The sequence below is a fragment of the Rhipicephalus sanguineus genome, chromosome 1 (genome assembly GCF_013339695.2).
Source record: "Rhipicephalus sanguineus isolate Rsan-2018 chromosome 1, BIME_Rsan_1.4, whole genome shotgun sequence".
NCBI classification, from domain to species: Eukaryota; Metazoa; Arthropoda; class Arachnida; order Ixodida; family Ixodidae; genus Rhipicephalus; species Rhipicephalus sanguineus.
In genome coordinates this window covers 335,844,592-335,864,316 of record NC_051176.1, presented here as the reverse complement: position 1 = coordinate 335,864,316, position 19,725 = coordinate 335,844,592, and the positions used below count along the sequence as shown (strand labels likewise).

At 45.4% G+C, this 19,725-nt stretch overlaps 1 protein-coding gene across 1 annotated transcript in view; it reads left to right on the top strand.

Moving 5' to 3' along the window:
* The first annotated feature begins 5,740 nt into the window (after positions 1-5,740).
* LOC119384226 (uncharacterized) overlaps positions 5,741-19,725 on the top strand; it is a 34,279-nt gene continuing 20,294 nt past the window's right edge. Inside the window, exon 1 of the mRNA XM_049413378.1 lies at positions 5,741-6,101. Coding sequence (XP_049269335.1) covers positions 5,741-6,101 — 361 coding nt within the window. The remainder of the gene's footprint in view (positions 6,102-19,725) is intronic.

The following is a 19,725-nucleotide window of genomic DNA, read 5'->3' as shown; positions in this document are numbered from 1 at the left end:
CTGAGCATTATAATCCGGCTTTGGCAGCTCGGTATGTTGCGACGTGCCCAGCTTCACGAATCCGAGAGGCACAGTTCGTAGCGTGTGATTCGAACGTTGAAAGCATTGATGCTCCCCGTTGTAGTGTGTCTCGCTGGCCTTGTATGACGCTTGTATAGGTTTTTTAAATGCGAAGCATTTCTTTGAACTTCTATCTATCTATCTATCTATCTATCTATCTATCTATCTATCTATCTATCTATCTATCTATCTATCTATCTATCTATCTATCTATCTATCTATCTATCTATCTATCTATCTATCTATCTATCTATCTATCTATCTATCTATCTATCTATCTATCTATCTATCTGTCTATCTATCTATCTATCTATCTATCTATCTATCTATCTATCTATCTATCTATCTATCTATCTATCTATCTATCTATCTATCTATCTATCTATCTATCCGCCAACGACTTGGTGCTCTCCTGGCCGATTCGTTAATGGGATGTATACCAAAGTTGGGATGGCATGACATTACTGTATAACCAACATAAATGACAGGTCATAACATGAAAATCATGACATGCACGTTTTGAACGGCATGATTTACATACCATGGTGTTGGTGCTCTTGCGGCCGTTTCGTTAACTTGATATATACCAAAATTGGTATGGTGTGACAAGAGTGTATGACATACTTAAGTGGCATAAGTGACAGGTCATATCGTGCAAATAATCACAAGTATGTCATGTACAGCATGATTTACATGACATGGTCTCGGGCGCTCGCGGCCGTTTAATTAAATGGATATATACCAAAATTGGTACGACGAGACATTTCTGTATGGCGAACATAAATGACAGCTGGTAACGTGAAAATCATGACATGCATGTCACGCCATGACGTATGTACAAGCCCTGTTCATGGTGCGCTTGCGGCCGTTTCGCTATCGTATTGCGTGACGTGACTATATGACGAACATAAATGACAGGTCCTAACACTCAAATAATAAAATGCATGTCATGGACGGCATGATTTACATGACACTGTCTTGGTGCGCTTCCAGCCGTTTTGTTATCTGGATATACACAAAAAGTGGTATGCGCATGACGTGAGTGCATGACGAACATAAATATCAGGTCATGTATTGTATATACCAGAATATACATTTCATTATATAGAAGATTGTACATGCATGCATGCACGGCAAACATGAGATATATAGTGAACTAGATGCCATGGCATGATGACTTCGTTTTCCTCAAAAGAAATAGGGCGATGTATGCAGCTCTTTCGCATTAACGTCGATTCACACAGTGCGTGGGATCTGCCGGGTTTTTTCGTAGTAGTTTCGATCAATGACGCAGAAGCCAATAATTTTTCAACAGCCCACTTCATTAGAATGGTCACTCACCTGGGAGATGTATACAAGCAAATAGATATTCAGCCAGAATGGTATTTTGCATTGGTGAGGTGTTTATTCTTATTGCCGTTCTATAATGTATAACTGGAAAAGGCCGTTACCTCATGTATTCGCTCCAGAGATGACTGAGAATTCTTTAATGCTATGTTCTCGTATTGTGTCGCGATACGAGCAGAAGAGACATATCAGTTCTCTGTCTATATTAAATTTCTTCCAAGTGCCATGTCTATTTTGAATAAATACCATAAAAAAAAATGGCGTGGATCTGTGGTGTAATACCCGTCCGCCAAGCAGGATGCTTGGTTTCGAATCCCACTCGAGCCGAAGGTTTTTATTCCTTATTTATTTTACATCTAAATCGCTTTTTCCCTCACAACCAACGGCGCCGGCGCCGTTGGTTGTGAGGGAAAAAGCGATTGAATACAATGCGTGAATACAGCGTGAATACAATGCTCGACGAAAGGAACAAATTCACCTTGCTGAAAATGGTCGTGGAACCAATCACGGTCCACCGCAGCGACCCCCAAAGCGATTATCACTACCATTACACTAGGTAATAATAAAACGTACACCCCCTATCAGCATGTGGGGTGTTTTTGATACAGTAGTTTCGCTGGACATTCACGTTCGCAGGGCGGGATGGCGGGCAATTTTTTTTTTCTAAACGGGCTTTTTAACGCTATCGCGTAAAAGATGCGTTGAAATAAGCGGGGGATGTCGCTTGGTTATAACTGCCAAACTTTCGAACTGGGCGGAGAGACGGCGCAATATTTTACGGCAATATACTGCATCTTCTTACTGATGATTTCTACGGCCTCCTTTTGTCGCTTTAGAAGTCCTCGCTGTTTTGGAATCACTATATACTTATAGTTTTCTTAGCCCCTTCCCCCAGTGCAGGGTAGAAACCAGGTGCAACTGGTTGACCTCCCTGCCTTCAGTAAAACTGGTGATGGATAGTGATGCATTTACAAGAAAATTCGACGACGCGAAACCCCCAAGAAGAAAAAGGCGAAAGTGAAAGAGCGTCTACTCGCAACTAACTTTTATTCTGGCAAATCCACCGCAATATTACACCATGCCACACATGCGCAATAACACACCATGCGTCACATCCAACAATCGGCCACTCTCAATGCACGTGCTAGTCAAAAACTGTCAAAAAATCTCAAATTGAGCTGAACGCAGTGCCACCGACGTATCGCTAATACAGATTATCTTTTTTTTCTTTCGGATGAGGTATGCTTCTATAGCAGTCTCTCGCTCTATCACCCCCTGCTTCTACCAGAATGGGTGATATTGGCAAATACTGCCTCACATCCACACGCGCTGCAGTGAATAGGCAACTGTGCCAAAAGATTATTCTTGATCGAAAGATCATGCTCCCTCGCTCGATCGTTTACGCATCGGCCGGTCTGGCCGATGTAAAAACCCTTCCACATGAGAGCGGAATTTCGTAGACCACTCCATCGCACAGGGCCTCGCATGCCTCTTACCACAGGGCACGGGTCCTCTTGAAATCTGTGGGCACAGGCCCGACAGTTTCCTCGCAGAAAACACCACAGGTACTTTCTACCTATTGGCCACATTTTTAAGGTTAATTGTGTGCAACCTTATGGGCGTACGGGACAACTAATGGTTTTTTTCGAACCGCTGACACTATTTATTTTTTGCCTTTAATCTTTTGAAGCAGGGATCCAGCCGCTGCTGCAACGACCGAGCGAGGATACCCAGCTGAATATAGCCGGCTGACCTGGTTGTCAAAGCTCTCCTGCATTCTGTGAGGGCAAGACAACGTACCTTCCAAGTACATAAAAGCAATACCTCTCTTAACTACTTTAGATTGGGCAGCATCATAGGGCATCAGCTCTTTGCACGAACGAGGCCAGTAGGCCCAACAGATGTGCTCTTCCGGCAGAGTGAGGCTCAAAGCTAAAAACCGAATTTTCTCGTTAGTAGGTAGCTCATGCGTGAAGGACAGCCCCTTCGCATGTTGTCGAAATTTCTTTAAGATTTCGCCCACTAAGTTGGTGGGTGTTAAACCTGGTTTAGCATTTAAAACTACCAAGAAGTCGTCCACATACCTGCTCACCCTGCGCACATTTGCATTGTCAAGAGCCTGAGCCAACACTCTGTCAAAAGATGCTAAAAACAAACTGCACAGTACGGGCGCTACACAAAGCGCTACACACGAGCCATTGCATATCCCGTTGCGTTGAAGATAAACGTGCCCTTCGTGCGTCACAAACGTCGAACACAAATAAAATTCTAAAAGGGTCATCAAATTATCAACAGAGATACCCGCACGCCTCTTAAATGCCAAAACGCAATTATCTTCAATGCTATCTTTCACTGCTTTGAACAATTCCACATGCAGCACTGAATAAAATAGGTCCACAAGATCTACCGAAAACGCATACCCGCCCCCTTGAAAATCAAGCAGAAAGTGGGTAACGTCAGCCGAGTTCCTCATAACAAAGTTAGTTGCTATAACAAAGTTAGTTAGGTAGTTAGCTATATAACTAACTAACAAAGTTAGTTATATAAAGTTAATTGCGAGTTGACGCTCTTTCCTTTCGCCTTTTCTTGGTGGTTTGTGTCCTCGATTTTTTTATGTTCTCTGCCTTCATTTGCATTTTGTTTCTCTCTCTCGCTCTTCGCGGCCGATGATGCTAGTTGTTGGTTGTTTCTGTTGGTTGTGGACCTTCATTTCGCCGCGACATCGAGAATGATATTATCGACAACATCCACTGACGTTGTCGGAGGCCTCCCATTTTTTTTTTTTCATATCGTCTTACCGCTTTGTAAGCACAGGTGACACCGCATACTAAACGAGCAAAGATTGCCAGTTTCGCTCGATAAGACAGGAGTTCTTTTTCCCATCGCGATTTTTTACGCCAAACAAGCCGTGAAAGTTCCGCCAAAAGGACCGTCTACGTCATATGAAGTGTAGCCTGATATGTTCTATCCTTATAGTTCGTTTAAAATGCCTTATCTGTGCACCTATACTGCCCCGAAACAGTTCAGCAACGGCAGCTCTGTAGCTGTCTGACTCAGCGTCCGCAGACTTACATTGAGCGGCAGTCAGTGGATTAATTTTCTTTTAGCGATGTAGAACATTTTAATTAGCGAGCGCTTCACCTGTCTCACTCACTGACAGACTGGGAAGCAGCATGACCTTGGCCCCAGGGATACATTGAATTTTATCTTTCTCGCTGCTACTAAAAACAAAAACGAAGAAAAAAACATATTCGTCCTGTTCTCAAAACCGACTGGTCACATTGACGCAATTAGTTATTATTGTGAACGAAGGGACCACGCGGAGGGTTGCGGCAATGTTAATCATTTGTGAACTACATCTCTTTCCCCTCTCTTCCCTCTCTCTCTCTGGGTCACGTGTTTCCACATTGAGCACTCCAACAGAAGCGGTAGCCTACTGCACAGCCTATAGCGCAGTGGAAAGAGGAAAAGCGCGAAATGTAATGCGCCGAGGTAATTTAGCGACATCGCTGAGTTTGCCGCAATTTCCCCCTCAATGTCATTTTGAGACATCGTCGCTAATGCTGCACACTCCAGCCTGAAAGTCCCGCAAAACGCCCGGTAAAAAAGGAAAAAAATATATAGTACGCGCCATCTCTTTGCTCTCAGGCCACGCATTCAGTATTCAATTGTTCGCACACAAATCTGTGTGCATTGGGTCGTGTACCTCACTTCACTAGCACTGATGATCCGACTTGCACCGTTCGCTCCGTTCGTCGTCTGAATCACCTTGTCGCCTGTTTATTTGCTCCTGGTGTAGTCTGTAAGACATTTTTTGCATCGTTTGTCGTTTCTGTGCGTATGGGCCTCCACGGGCAAGCGAAATTTCGTTAGCCGTGTATTTGGTTCAGTGTATGAGACTTTCTCTTTAGTAACCGCGTTACATCAGCCAGTCTGATCCTATTGAATCGTTTCGTACGATTATAACTTGGTCATCTTGTCTCGTCAACCGCAACAGTTAGCAAGACGTTGGAAGACTCGAAGTCAAATTCATTCACTTTTCTTTTTTGTTGCCATTCACGAACCTTATTCGCACGCCCATGCCCCATTGTCAGGCTTGAGTGTCCAGTTACGTTTCATCGACGGACATTGCTGTGTCGCTGTAGACCTTTAGGCTAAAGCAAGGGTACTGCCATCTATACCACTGTGAACAGAAATAATTCAGCTTCGCACGGTGTTCACCACTCTGTCGTTTTCATCAACGTGACTCTTCGTTTTGAACCAGATTCGGTTGTAGAAAAAGAAGAGGAAAACGATTAGAGTTCGACATATTACTACTGGACAATCACGTACAATGTTCTCGCTATTGTCGACGACGAAAAGTAAGCGCAACAGCTCACCCCTGAGACTCGCCGTCTTGTTGATCTGCTTGCTGCTCGAGATCTCTGCTCGATGCGCGCTAGCCGGGAATGTGACGGTCAGCACCGACGAGGAGGTGCCCGCGCCACCGTCACCACCGGTGACAGCCGCGGCCGCAGAGAATGACACTGCTGACATGCTGCAAGGGCTAAGAGACATGATGGCCAGCGCCTTCGACAGCGTGCCCCCGTCTGTGATGCGCAAGGTGCTCGGAGCCAAGCTGCGTCCACAGTGCAGACTGGCCCTTCTCAGGACGATGGTGGCCTTCAAGAAGTTGGAGCCGTGGGCGCTAAGACGTAAGTAAACGCACCTTTCTTTTCTCTGCATGTGCCACAGTTAGAGCGTCAATCATGAAACGATGACGGGAGTACGCGCGGTACACTGTCGTTGAGACTGGCAGTGTACCACGTACCAAAAAAAAAAAAAAAAGACCAGACAGATCTAGTCTGACGCAAAATCTGGATATTCTCGCAACTCACGCGTACATTGTTAAGGGGCGAATCTTCTGCTTCTTATGCGCCTTCTTGCCCTTAATGCATGCATACATCGGTGGACCACGCATTCTTGCAGCTCTCATTCTGAGGAGTAACGACATTTAATCTGATGTTGCCAGGACTGCGGCACTAAAACTTTTGTTTACGACCATGCGCGTATAACACACGCGCTTAATCAAGAAACATTACGGCGAGGGCCCATGCAGGCCGGTGAGAGACAATTGATTTCACCGTGCTGTTGAGGCACGAAAAAGGCCCAACCACTGTCCTTTTACCTCTCTCTTGTTTGAGAATACTTAAGGGCGTCTTTCATTTCTGCTGGCGTTTTCTTATTCTGTGAATGAATTAACTATTACGTAACAATTATATTTCTGCATGGCAGGCAATGTTTTGTGTTGTTCTTTTACTATTCTGAGCGTGTAGAAGGAAACGTGACATGACTCGACACACTTCGTGCTGCAAAGAACATGTACTCTAGTGCATAGTCTTTGCAGCATGAATTGTGTCGAGGCAGAATTTGTACCCGTGGCTTTGTAACCTTTCTGTAATCATGACGCTTTTGTAACCATGGTAAACGAAGAATAAAAGCAGCACTAAACACGGGACGAGAAGAGGACACATACACGGTAACCATGGTACTAATAATTGCACTGACGCCTTCAGGACTTACGTTCCTACAGCAGTATTGTCTCTCAAGCTTTAAATGTTGCTTTAATGTGATGCTCTAAATGCTAAAAAGTGCTGGAAATTTCTTTGTGGCCTTGTGTCCGCGACGTATTAGGAGTGTCTATGAAACTGAGGTGGTGCGACTCGGTGTTGTTGCAGTGAAAAGAAGAAGTAGGTAAAATCACGCGTCACTCCTGAAGGTGAGTCAGCGTACGAGCGATGACGGTCACTGCATATGGAACACAGTTGCTGCTTGGACACTATGTCAAAGCTAAATGTGCAATACTGGCAGCAACGTTGCGTTTTGCTATTCAAACGTTTACATACGAGACATCCAAAACTTAAAAATAAAAAATTTGCCAGATGGCTGGGTATGTTGGCTGTAAGTATACGGTGAATATTGTACAGATAGCCGGAAAGTTGTTCTGTGCGTGTATCGACGGCACTTTGCGTTTTTCCCGTGTTTATGGACTTAACCTTCAGACATTCAATCGTCTATATATAGGATCGATCACTCCTAACTCAATATTTACTAGTCATCCTTCCAGGCAAGTTATCTACGTGAATTTTCGCACGAAGTTTATTGGGTACGAACATGATCTGCCCGCAGCGTAGAGATAATGCAGAGAAGATTATCGTCGGACTTAGCGTTCAATGCCACAATTATCGGAATCCACCTTTCTCACGGTGCGACGGCGCATGCGCCCTTCTCCTGCCTAGAAAGTCACGAGACGTTGTGGTGGGGTCTCCGATCTCGGAGGCTTTTGTTCTGGCGAGCCCGGTGGTCCCGCACAGCCCCCCCCCCCCCCCCCCACGAAAACGGCAGGAAAATGAAAGAAGGAGCATTGTGCGCGAAAGTTGTCAGCCTGGTGAATTGCCAGCGTCTAAATGGACACTCGATCACGACACATAAGCTGCTTCTCAGCTCTGTTTGCGTTAGAGGCCAAGCTAAAGAAGATGTAGAAAGACAAATGAACCAGCTAAGTGACAGTTGAACACATGATACGATCCTGTGTCGATAACTACATAATTGTTGGATCCAACTGGACTGTGAGATAATGCCAGCCGGTGCGTTTGATCACACGGAGGCTGTCCGTGAAGGCCTTTTTTACTGCTGGAGAGCCAGGTGTCTGTATCGAAGGATAACAAAAACGGCGCGATCGTCATGATGTAGGCCTATACTTTCGTTGCCGCATAGGCTGCCGCAGCGCCTCGGTGGGTTGCGCAATCTTCTTCGTAGTACCACGGCCGTGGTAGTACACCCGCTTTGTTGGAAACGTATCGTACTCCACTCCCGGCGTCGCCAAGATCAGCATATCTTCCGTTTGAAGTGCGGATAATGGCTGCTGTGGTGGTAAAACAAACTTCACTCCTTTCCAGCGGAAGTGGTCGCTCTGGTAAAATACGCGTGACAAGCGACGACCGGTGCCAGATCTTCGGCACGAATGACGCTTCCTTGTAAGCATTTCCTTGCAAACCAGCGCCAAGCAAACATCGGTGTGACGACTGCCACGCGGAATGCGGAACGATCACTGTACCATAATTAATAACCAGCCTTCGGTATAGCAACTATCCGCTACAATGGCAGGCTCTGTCGCTGGGGTAGGCATGGCCCTCTCGGCGACTAATAGGTGAATTAAGGTTGTCATCTGTGGTCCCTAATTGAATTGCAGCGACGGTGCTACGTCAGTGCAAACACAGCTGGCCAGATAGATATATCATCGTGGCCGGCGTGCTCTTCTGCAGTGCACGCTTCTTTCATCGTCTTGTGCTTTGATCGTTTTGGTTAAGTATGGATAGATGTAAACGACACAGTCTTCTGCTTCACAGGCACGATATATGCTTATACAGGGTTCCTTTTTTTAACAATACAGATTTTTTATAAAACTCCTATGACAGTAAGCCTCTTGCCGTTTTCGCACACGCACTCCAATTCGAGGCGGGAAAAACTTTGCCGCAGTTAAAATAACACTGTTGCCACTAATAACAAAATCTTGTAATTAACTTTTAATTATTGACTTGAGGGCAGGCGGTTTATATAGAAAGTTGTAGTGCGTGCCAACTTATGGCACACCCATTTTTCAGAAATCACGAAAGTTGCACGTAGTTCGAGATACTCATAATCGAATTTCAAGGGCGAAATCGAGACTTATCGCGACAGGCGCGCACAAAGTGCGGCGGAACACCGGGACGACACATGACAGGGAAGTGACGAATTTCCAATGAAGGCGCGCAGAAGCAGAATCCCGCCAGAAAAATCGGCAAGCATTCTGAAATACACAAGTAGACAGCTTAATGTTTGTGTGCGATGGGTAGTTCATTATGTGTTTCTTTCGTAAACTGCAAAGCGGCGCGAATAGCTATTCGAGTGTCTGCCAGAAGAAGCGCCGAAGTGGCAGCCGCTGAGCTTTAAACTTACCAGAAAGAAAAAGGTTGATATCGTGGTTTTCTTGCGCACAGTTTGAAAAGAAACGAATAAGGACCAAAACACTACGCGCAAAAATAAGGCGATGCGCGGGCGCAAATGAGATGTCTGGCAGCTTTTCCACGAAAACATACGGCCGCGGCGCACCTTCATTTCAAATTTTCGTCGCTCCCCTTGTGACTCGTAGCAGAACGGTCGCGCTTCGTGCGCGCTTTGCGCGATCAGTTTCGATTTCGCCCTTGACATTCGATGAAGAATATCTCGAACTACGTGCAACTTTTGTGATTTCTAAAAATAGGTATGCCATAAATTGGTACGCACTACAACTGTCTAATATAACACCTGCCCTCAAGTCAATAATTAAAAGTTAATTACGAGCTTTGTTAACTAGTGGTAACAGCGTCATTTTAACTGCGGCAAAGTTTTTCCGCCTCGAATTGGAGTGCGTGTGCGAAAACGAGAAGAGCCTTACTGTCATAGGATTTTTATAAAAAATCTGTATTGTCTAAAAAAAAACTATAAATTGAGATGTGCGTTTCACTGCAGTATGTTGTTACTGCCATGTGTCACTCATGAACTTCTCATAAAGCCATCTACCCGTTTATGACAAATCGCCCGTTAAGATCAGTAGCGTAGGGACTTTTCACCTTGGCGAATAAGTCCTCTCCCCTCCCCCCCCCCCCCCCCCCCCACCTATGTCTGCCCACCTGCGCCCCCTCAGCATTGCATCCAGAGTGATCTCTCTCCCTAAGTGCACTAATATCACTTAAAGGCCGAGGCAATATAAAGCCTGTGTGGACGGTGATCGCATGGGCTCTCTGTTGAGATGAATTTAACGCGGTAGGTAATCCTACTACTTAAGGTGGCACATTCTTTTCACTGATCACCAAGGAAGCTAAGGTATATCCTCGGTCAATTACGCTGCCTATACGTCAGCGAGCACAGGCGAGCGGAAACCTCCTGTTGCGGCATTCAGAGGTTGGAAGTAAACGAGCTTTTTTTTTTTAGCACGAAAGTGTTTTATGCCGGGGTCCACCACGGCTCCACTGACGCATTTCCGTCACGGATATGACGTTATAAAATATAAGGACTAACATATGGCAAAGAAAAAACTAGAAGAAAAAGTTCCGTCACCGGGAGTCGAACTTACGACCCCTCGACCCCCAGCGCGAAACGACTCCGCCACAGACAGCACGTTCTTCGTCATACTAACGGCGTGCTATTTATATACACCATTTGCCGGTGGCGGTACTCAGAGATCGCGGTACATCAGCGTGTTTTCGTTATCACTAGCCAGATGGCGCGAAGGGCTCGAACGGCGCGCTTCAAAGGTCGGGTCGTCGCCCCACGCGTTGAGATGAGCGTGCACCTCTACAAGGCGTGGTCGCTCCCTGCGTGCGCACTTACCTTGTACGTCTTGCGCTCTCACCACAAGTTTGCGTTGAAGTTACAGAGAGCGCGAAGGTCACTTCGCTCACTGCAGCGGCCGCTTTTGCGAAAGGAGCGCGCTGCTCACAAATAAATAAGTTACAACTGTGACAGTTCGCGCTCATCCTGTGTATACTTGCGCGTTCGTTTCGTGCTTCCTCCTTTGTATTTGACCAGCGCTCTTTAACTGTCGAGCTGTGACAGTTGTTAGTTTGCGCGCATCCTGTGCATGTTCGTTCCGTGCGTCCTTTCTGCTTGAGCAGCGCGTGGCAAGTTTCGAGCTGCTTGCCGTTCTTCGCGTGACATTACAATTTGTTGCTATAACATTCATTCCTTCGCCCTCGGAGCGAAACACTGCACAACAAACGCTCAACTACGTCTGTGAAGACACGTTTTACTTTCGTGCTATACCGATTCCTATGACAGAGGGATCAGCCATGTTTTTTTTTTCTCAACCTCATCGTGCGGTGGCAGTGAACAGTCATTCTTTAATAGCGCAGCTGCAGTCACCGCTACGCACTGAAATAGACACTCCGTAATATAATTGAAAATTGCAAAAGCAGCCGCTTTACATCAGAATGACATTTTCATTATGCTTACTACACCAGGTATACGGTCATCCGGTCCCGGCGCTGTCGCACGTCGCATTGTGCGCCGGTATGCAGGCTGAAGCCACACGATGTGGAAAGAACCTTTCTGTCAGGTTATCTCATGCTTGCCAAACTGTACAAGATTAGGATTGTTCGCTGTATACCGGAGATGATAAGGCTACCAGAATCGGAGCAATCGTGTAGTACACGGTAAGCACGGGAACACGACACGCACTTTCAAATCAAGTTCAGCGAAAGCTGTGAGGCGTGCGAAGGGCACCGCCGCGTGTTCCGCGTGCACGCATCTTATAGTACGAAATTGAACGTGATTCCGTGCTTCGGCGTCGGTTATGATACAGGTATACACAAGTGTCGTATAAATGTTCCTGCAGCTTCTAACGATTGAAATAACTATTTCTAACTACTCTATATACACCGTCATGGGCGTATGCTTTGGTTAACGGCGTTACATGTGAATTCTGGCGTATAGGCTTGCCTAAATATGGATACTCTAACACATTTATCCTATACCACCTTTGTGGTCGTCACTCTTGCGATCCACTTTGGTAAGATTTGCCCGACATGATCACTGGTTGAACAAAAATTCGTATAGCTTCGACTTAAATCTGAAGAAAATGGAATTGTACGTTAAATTGTACCCATTTTAGATACATTCTTACGCTGCAAACTTGCACGTTGTCGCTATTCGGTTCCTCCGTTCGCGGAAAACTCAGTACCCAACAGTGCAGTCTGAGTAATGCTTCTGTGCGCAACTGATTACGCTATATTGGAAACATGTGAACCCACGGCATATATTAAGGCTTGCAACAATGATTGAAAGTCCTTTGCGATTTACAAATGAGTCTTTCACTTGGCTTGTCACTAAAATGACATATTTTCTTTATTCAGCAGCTGCGTGAACACGACGCCACACTCTATGCCTTTGACAGGTTTTGTGCCATAGGATTGTCTATCTTCAGAAAAGCGAGTGTTCTACATCGATTAACCTGACGTCCAAGAATACACCAGCAATAATTCTCGAGAAAGCCTAGAGAAACCACAAAGGTGTTCGGAACAAGAGAAACATTTGTATGTCAGGCTCCCTCCAGGCACCGTACCACCACGCACGACTGAGTCAAAAGCCAACGGGCAGTATATTTCAGATACGCCTATATGTCTGAAATTAGTGCTTAATTTCTAGTCAACACAAAAAAATTTTCCCGGAATATTGTTAAGGCTGAGGAGGCGCAGTTTCGTAGGAACCTCAGTCTGATCTTGCACAATGCGCTCTATTCGTGCTATACCAACCCATGTATGTACTACGTCAGCGCCAGTACTAAGTGCACCAGACAGCGCTGGGTGGCGTCGCATTCTGCAGGGCCGAAATCTTGGTTCCTGTCAGTGACGTAACTTTGACACAGAAAGGAAACGCACAGAAACAGTATTAAGGCTAGAATTGTGCGAGTTCGCTTGGGAGCTGCCTTTGAGTAATTTAAGGTTGATTGGATTAATTGGTGGTGCTGTAAACGATGCCGAGCATTACTGTTACTGCAGTTCGACGACAAGGTCAACCATCGCGCATGCCGCGGTGTAAAATAACGGCCAAGCGGGGCAAACCTTGTCCGTATCTGCACGCCTTATACCTTCCTTCGTGACGACTCCCTATACCCACTAGGTGAACCTTCTGTCGTTCTGTCGATCTTGACGTCCTAGAATGGCGAAAACTGTAAAGGCCGCAAGTGGGCTGTCTCTTTCTCCCTTTTAATATACGATTGCTCTGTTAGGTGGAAAAAAATCCACGCATCTCCACGAAGTGAATCATGACGAGTGGGCGAAGCTCTGGGTATCGTATAGGTGAGTAACCGTACGTTACCCGAGCGTTGCCCCATGTAATGTAAATTGAGTGACAGAGTGACATAAAGAGTCGACGACAAAGCTAGGTCCTAAGGTCCGTAATGCCTACGTTGAAGTCGCCGACTAGTATAAAGGGTTTGTGCTTTTAGGTGTTCTATACTGTTCTGTCACAATTATGATTGATGTTCGTCTACTGTAAACTTTTTTTATTCACATACACACATGTATGTTTCGACTATAGCAACGGTTTTCTGCATACCGCGACAGCCGACAGTGAGAGTCGACGACAAAGCTAAGTCCTAAGGTCCATAATGTGTACGTTCAAGTCGCCGACTAGTATAAAGGGTTTGTGCTTTTAGGTGTTTTATATTGTTTCGTCCCAATTATGATTGATATTAGTCTATTGTTAAACCTGATGTTTCGAGTTTACATGCTGCTGCGCCGTGAGCACCGACAACGAACAAGAACGGACAAGCCTCGACCCTAAAGTGATTCGCACATAAAAATGTCGACAGAACATAACTAAACGAGTGCACTACGACGCACGCAACGCGCTACCACCGGAATGACCTCCAGGAATTTCATACATGTACACATTTTACGCGAGAGCTTACTATATAGCGCTTGAATCTATACGATAAAACACATTTGGCAAGTGCTTTGCGAGGAGTTTAACGTTGTGAGCTGTTAGGCCAGGTTTGCAAAGGCAACACTTGCGGGTGATTGTGACACAGATATAAATAGTGAACGATTTTCCATCAGCCGTTCCTCAAACTATGCAGCAACCAGTGCTTACATTGACAGAAGTTCCGCATAGGGGAGGCTTTTATAAACTGGAATAGCCACTTGCGACAACGAAACGCCATTATGGGATAGATACATCATGAGTATGGAAAATCATAGCAGTGTTGTTGTTGTTGTTGGTGGTGGTGGTGGTGGTGGTTCCGTGCGTGCAAGTTGTCTCACAGAGCCACAGCGTGGCCCCATTTGGTAAAACCATATATACAACTTGTGCGTGGGAATGCAGTGTTCGACGCGACGGGGAAAATACCCGACGGGCGTACTGCAAGCTTCTCGCGTCGACCTCGGGGCTTTCGACGAGTGCATCGAGACGGAGGTGCGCGACATCTTGGGAATGTGAGCTCACGTGGACAGTACTGCCATGTGCAGTTCCAGCCGAAGACGGGTGCTATTGGTCCCAAGGAGATGGAATCAATGTCATCTGTGCTGCATCCTAAGGTAATGTATTCCTATACCTAGCTTGCACGTGACGTCACAGACAGGTTCTCTGCGCTGGTTCACAAACATGGCGGCCACCGTGACTTTTTTTTATCTCATTAGAGCGTCATTTCAGCGGATGGGTGGTGGTGGGTGGTGGTGGTAGTGTTTCGTAAGGAAAGGGAAAAAGGCACCTAATTTCTGCAGCCCAATTCGGGAGCACGACAGTCGTTCCCTCCCCGCGCGTTCTTTTGTGCTCTCCCCGCTTTCTTCTGCTCGCCAGCTACGCCAAGGGGGAACACAGAAGATTGGAGGGGGCACCAGAACTAATCTGATGTCACCATTTCTTGTTCCGCGCGTTCGAGCAAGAGTTCACCCTGCGTCTCAACCAGTTGGTTCACAAAGATGGCGGCCACGGTGACGTCAATGCAAGCTATGTATACATCATCTATACCATCTCTAAAGAATAATCTGTATGAAGGTACATAGCTTCGATACTTTCCCTCGAGTTTATACCTGGAATACAGTGCTGTCTGGCTTGTGCTGTGCGTGTGCAGGACGATCAAGCCACATGACTTCTACAATTCTCTTAAACGTGGAATTAAAGAGGTATATGAATCAAGAGTATTTCTATACCCTACTCTGGTGCTACGACTGAGCACTGTGAGAATGGCTCGATGGCTCTCAGATGAAAACTAAAGAAATGAGATATGCACAGATTGCTATATCACAGCACAGGTGAGATGATGAACCACTGATGTAAATTTACTTAATTTTTTTCCCCACAAAATCTTGGTTTTTACGTGCCAACACCACAATTTGATTACTATGAGCGCTGCAGTGGGGAAATCTAGAATAACATGGGCCACATGGGGTTCTTTAATCACATATATCTAAGTACCCGGGCGTTTTCGCATTTCGCCCCCACGGAAATGCGGCCGCTGCGACTGGGAATCGAACCCGCGCCCTCGTGCTCAGCGGCCCAACACCATAACGGACTAACGCCACCCGTGGCGGGTCGGATTCGATTTACAATACAGCTTTCAGCACAGCTGAGATCAATACTCAGGTATAAGCTCGAAATGTTCAAGTGACACTGACATTCTACTGTCTGTGTATAAGTGCATGGAGTCAGTCTTCGTTGTGAGAAGTAATCGTTTTACCAACTCATCTGAAGTTGTGTTAAACAGAATTCAACAAATATCTTGTACATAATTCTCCGACGCATTACGTATCACCTGAATATGTATGTAGCAGAAGCAGAAATTTATATACATGGAACTGACTGTGACCATGCATTCATACTTAACACGATTTTTTTCCTTTCTTTTGCGCGCGAAAATGCGCAAATATACAATAACTGGCATTAATATGAAAGAATGTCTACATTGAAGTTAATAATCGGCACTTACGGCTTCTTGAGATATTTTCCGAACTTATAGCCGAGAGATCTCCCTTGTCCGTATGAACGCATGCAATATGTTTTTGATATATATATATATATATATATATATATATATATATATATATAGTATAATATATATATTATATATATATATATATATATATATATATATATATACTTGATCTTTGGATGTTTCTATTTCACCATAATCAGTATTATCAGTATCTTGCACGCTGACTACACATGCAGAATCAAGTAGTTGTCACGGAGTCTTCTTCAGGAATTGTCGCCACGATGTTGATATAACGGCCTGTTATCGCGAATGTCTATAATGTCCATTAAGCACTAAGGGGAGAGCTCCTCGAAACAACTTTTTTTATTATTTTTTGTAATAGAAACTTGAAAATTCTGTTATATGTATAGTTTTTGATGCAGATTTCAAATATGTCATTACTTTCCATGTAGCTGCTACAGTTGTTGAGTTATGTTCATACACAGTGGCAAAATGTTACACTTTTTGCGGGAACTCTTTTATGTACTAAACTTTCAGTAACATCATTGTGTTGAATCTTATTTGACTCTTTGTAGACTGTAGAGTGCTAATATCTATCCAGATATTCCACAGAGATAATGGAACTAATAAAAAAAATTGTACTCTGTAACTTATTATTTTCAGTCTCCTTTGAAACAGTAACCGAACATTTCGCAAGTAATGCTGATAGATAGTGCAATTTCAAGTAGGTATTAGCATTCTAGATGTCTTGAAGAATACGTGTGCCAAGTTTCGTTACTATACAATAAATATAAGTGTATAAAAGGCTGCCCGCAAAACGTGAAATTGTCGAAAAAAATGAAAATGAGAAAAACAAGTTTCAAAGTTTGAAACGTTTGGCATTTATCAGAAAAAAACACTATTACATAAAACTGGGCCGCAATCCGCCTCCACGTGTGCGCGGACGAAATGTAGACTCGGGGCAATCGGAATTTCACAACACAGCTCGAGGAATACGAAAGTCCTTTGCGCTTTCCAGCCGCCTCTCGGACGCCGAGCTTCCGTTCGCGGCAGTTGGGCATGCCGAACCCGCCACAAGTGCCGTGAGCGCGTCGATTTCGCAAAGCATCGTGTTGACAGTAGGAGCACCTACCGGTCTAGGCTCACTCTAAAGAATCCAATTTTCTTTTGGATGCACTGATAAATTCCACAGCAGCGTCAATTTCACAACCACTGTCGCGGGGTTCGGTGTCGGCGTTAGGCCTATCCGATGGACGATGCGATGGACGATGCCCCCGACGCCTAGCGTCGGGGGCATCGTCCATCGCTGTCGCTTTGGGAAGCGTCCGACGCCGTTTCCCTCGATACTTGAGGTGAGTCCTGAACTTTCGAACATCAGAACTGCGCTTATTAGGGCTTGCCATGGCACGAAAATACAGAAGAAACGCAGAACAACTCGGTCGCGGAGTTTGAGGCTTCGTTCTTTTGCCGGGGAGATGGGAGGGAGGAGAGGGTGGAGCGCGCCGCCGTCCAATGGCGGCCTCGCGCTGCGTGCCGCGAAATTCAAAACGCTCGACGGTACGCGTTGTTTTTCCTCGTTTTTTTTCTTTATTCTGCGTGAAGATACGAGACTAACCCCTGGTGTATTGTGGAGAAGACAGCTTACGCTGCACGCGGGCAGGATTGCAAATGGCGGGCACCGCGTCATTTTTCGCCACAGAAGGACGCAAAACTACACCATTTTCGCATTTCTCGCGTCACCGCTTCTCACTTGGAAGCCTTTTTAGATAATTTCCTCGTGCGAATTTGAGCTTGATATTTTCAGAAATAAATATTATAGTCCAAGGATGCCAATACAGCCAAAAAAAAAAACAATTTTTTTCGGGAAACCGCGACTTTTCGACCCGCGTCTTTAAGCACAGCGTTCTGCGTAAACCACGACGTTCGGTCTAACAGCTATATACCGATTGTGCATGCTGCCGAGTTGCTTTACCTTTTGTTCGCCCAGTTTGTGTCGGTTCGTTATTCCTTTAATTATTTTCTGCCTTCGTGCCATCACTTTTGTAGACAGTAATACAGGAATCTAAGCGTCAAACTGAATTCCCCGTTTCAACCAAACTACGCTTTAGAAACATTTCAAGTATCTCTGCCATAAGAGCGCTTCCCCCGAGGTTGTTTTAAGATGAATGTACTTCAAACAAGTGTATAATCTAGCATCGCCTGACCAACATAATTGGAAAGCTTTTTCACTATTTGGCCTGGCGCCAGCTTATTGGTCAGCGATCTCCGACACGTACGTATGATGTAATTATAGTAAATGTTTCGCTAGCAGCCACAAGTAATCGAAACAATTCTGTTTCTTTCAGCTTCTCGAGTACGTGGGATTATTCATGGATGAGGAAACGCCTCTTATTCGTATAGGGCTATGCTTTCTGGACAACTGCAACGAAGCTGATTTACAAGCACTGGTAGACACAGGTAAGTTCAACGGAGAGCCCAATGTAGCCCATCATGCAGTAGACTGTACGATTTGTGCTTGGCGCAAAAAATACACAGACACACATCTTTCAACAAACACAGGTTTCGCGCATACCCGCTGAAACGTTTTGGAAAGCAGACGATGAAAAGGACAGTCTGGGGAAATTAAAGCTGACGGGCAACCCCGGTTGGTGCCCGCCTTTGTGAAAGTGCGTTCGCTAATGTGATGACGATCAATGTCAAATAATGGTCCGCCATTCGCCCATTCCTTCAGCACAGTCTCAACATTGTTCCAGAACCTAAAATGATAAATGATAAGGCTCACAGATGGTGCTTCAATATTTTGGGAGGGTTCACTATATATGATACGATTATGCCTGTAATATATACGATATGCGCTGTAAAATACAAAGTAGACGTCGCCGGTTGGAGGATCAGGCTGCTCAACTCAATTATACAGTGACGTGCTCATTGCCGGTGCAACACGATGAGCGTGCACTTGACGCGGAATATACTGTGTGGCCAATACTAGCCATACGCCTGCATGCAGCGACTATCCATGCGTACAACTTCATGTCCTGAAGTCGTGCGCACGCAATCAAAAGATAAAGCGACATCAAGACGAGTACATGCTAGAGTTAGAGTCTACTGTTGTGGTTGTGTATATGCTGAACCGCTTTTCACGAAACCATAAATTGTCATCGCTCGCAAAACAAACGCATGAAGGCTCAGAAATTCTAAGTTCTGTCAGCAGAGCCTTTGTACGTATGCTTGTTAGGAAAAGAAGTCGGTTTCTAGATCGCATTACATCTTAGAATTGAGTAAACGCGTAAAAATAACAATATATGCATATGTTCAAGTGTTTACCATTAAAGCACAGTTCAGCAGCGCCCCGTTGTGTGTTTGTCGTCTCGTCTTTGCGCCGTTCAGACCATAGGCGTATGCAGGGTTCCCTATCGGGGGGGGGGGGGCGAAGGTTTATCGCCCCCCCCCCTACTAAGTCAATGTATGGGGCGAATTTTGCCCCCCCTCTCTTAGGTGACTAGAGGGGCGCCCCCCCCCCCCCCTCCGCCCCGCGCCTCCCCCGTGCGCACGCCTACGGTTCTAACATTTTTGCGCAAGCCCAGATACTTCGTCCATCGATCAGTGCTCAGGGGTAGTAGGTGCCAAATAAGCAACTTTGTGCTATTGTGAAGTCGGTTTGAATGTAGATTTATGCTTATTTGCGAATCATATAGGTACTACATAAAATGATAAAACACATGGTGAGGGGTGGACTGGCCCTTCGAGACTGGGAACAGTTGAACAAAACGACCACTTTCTCTTCGCAAGGGTAGATATCTGGCCTTGTTGGTGCGCATATTATATAT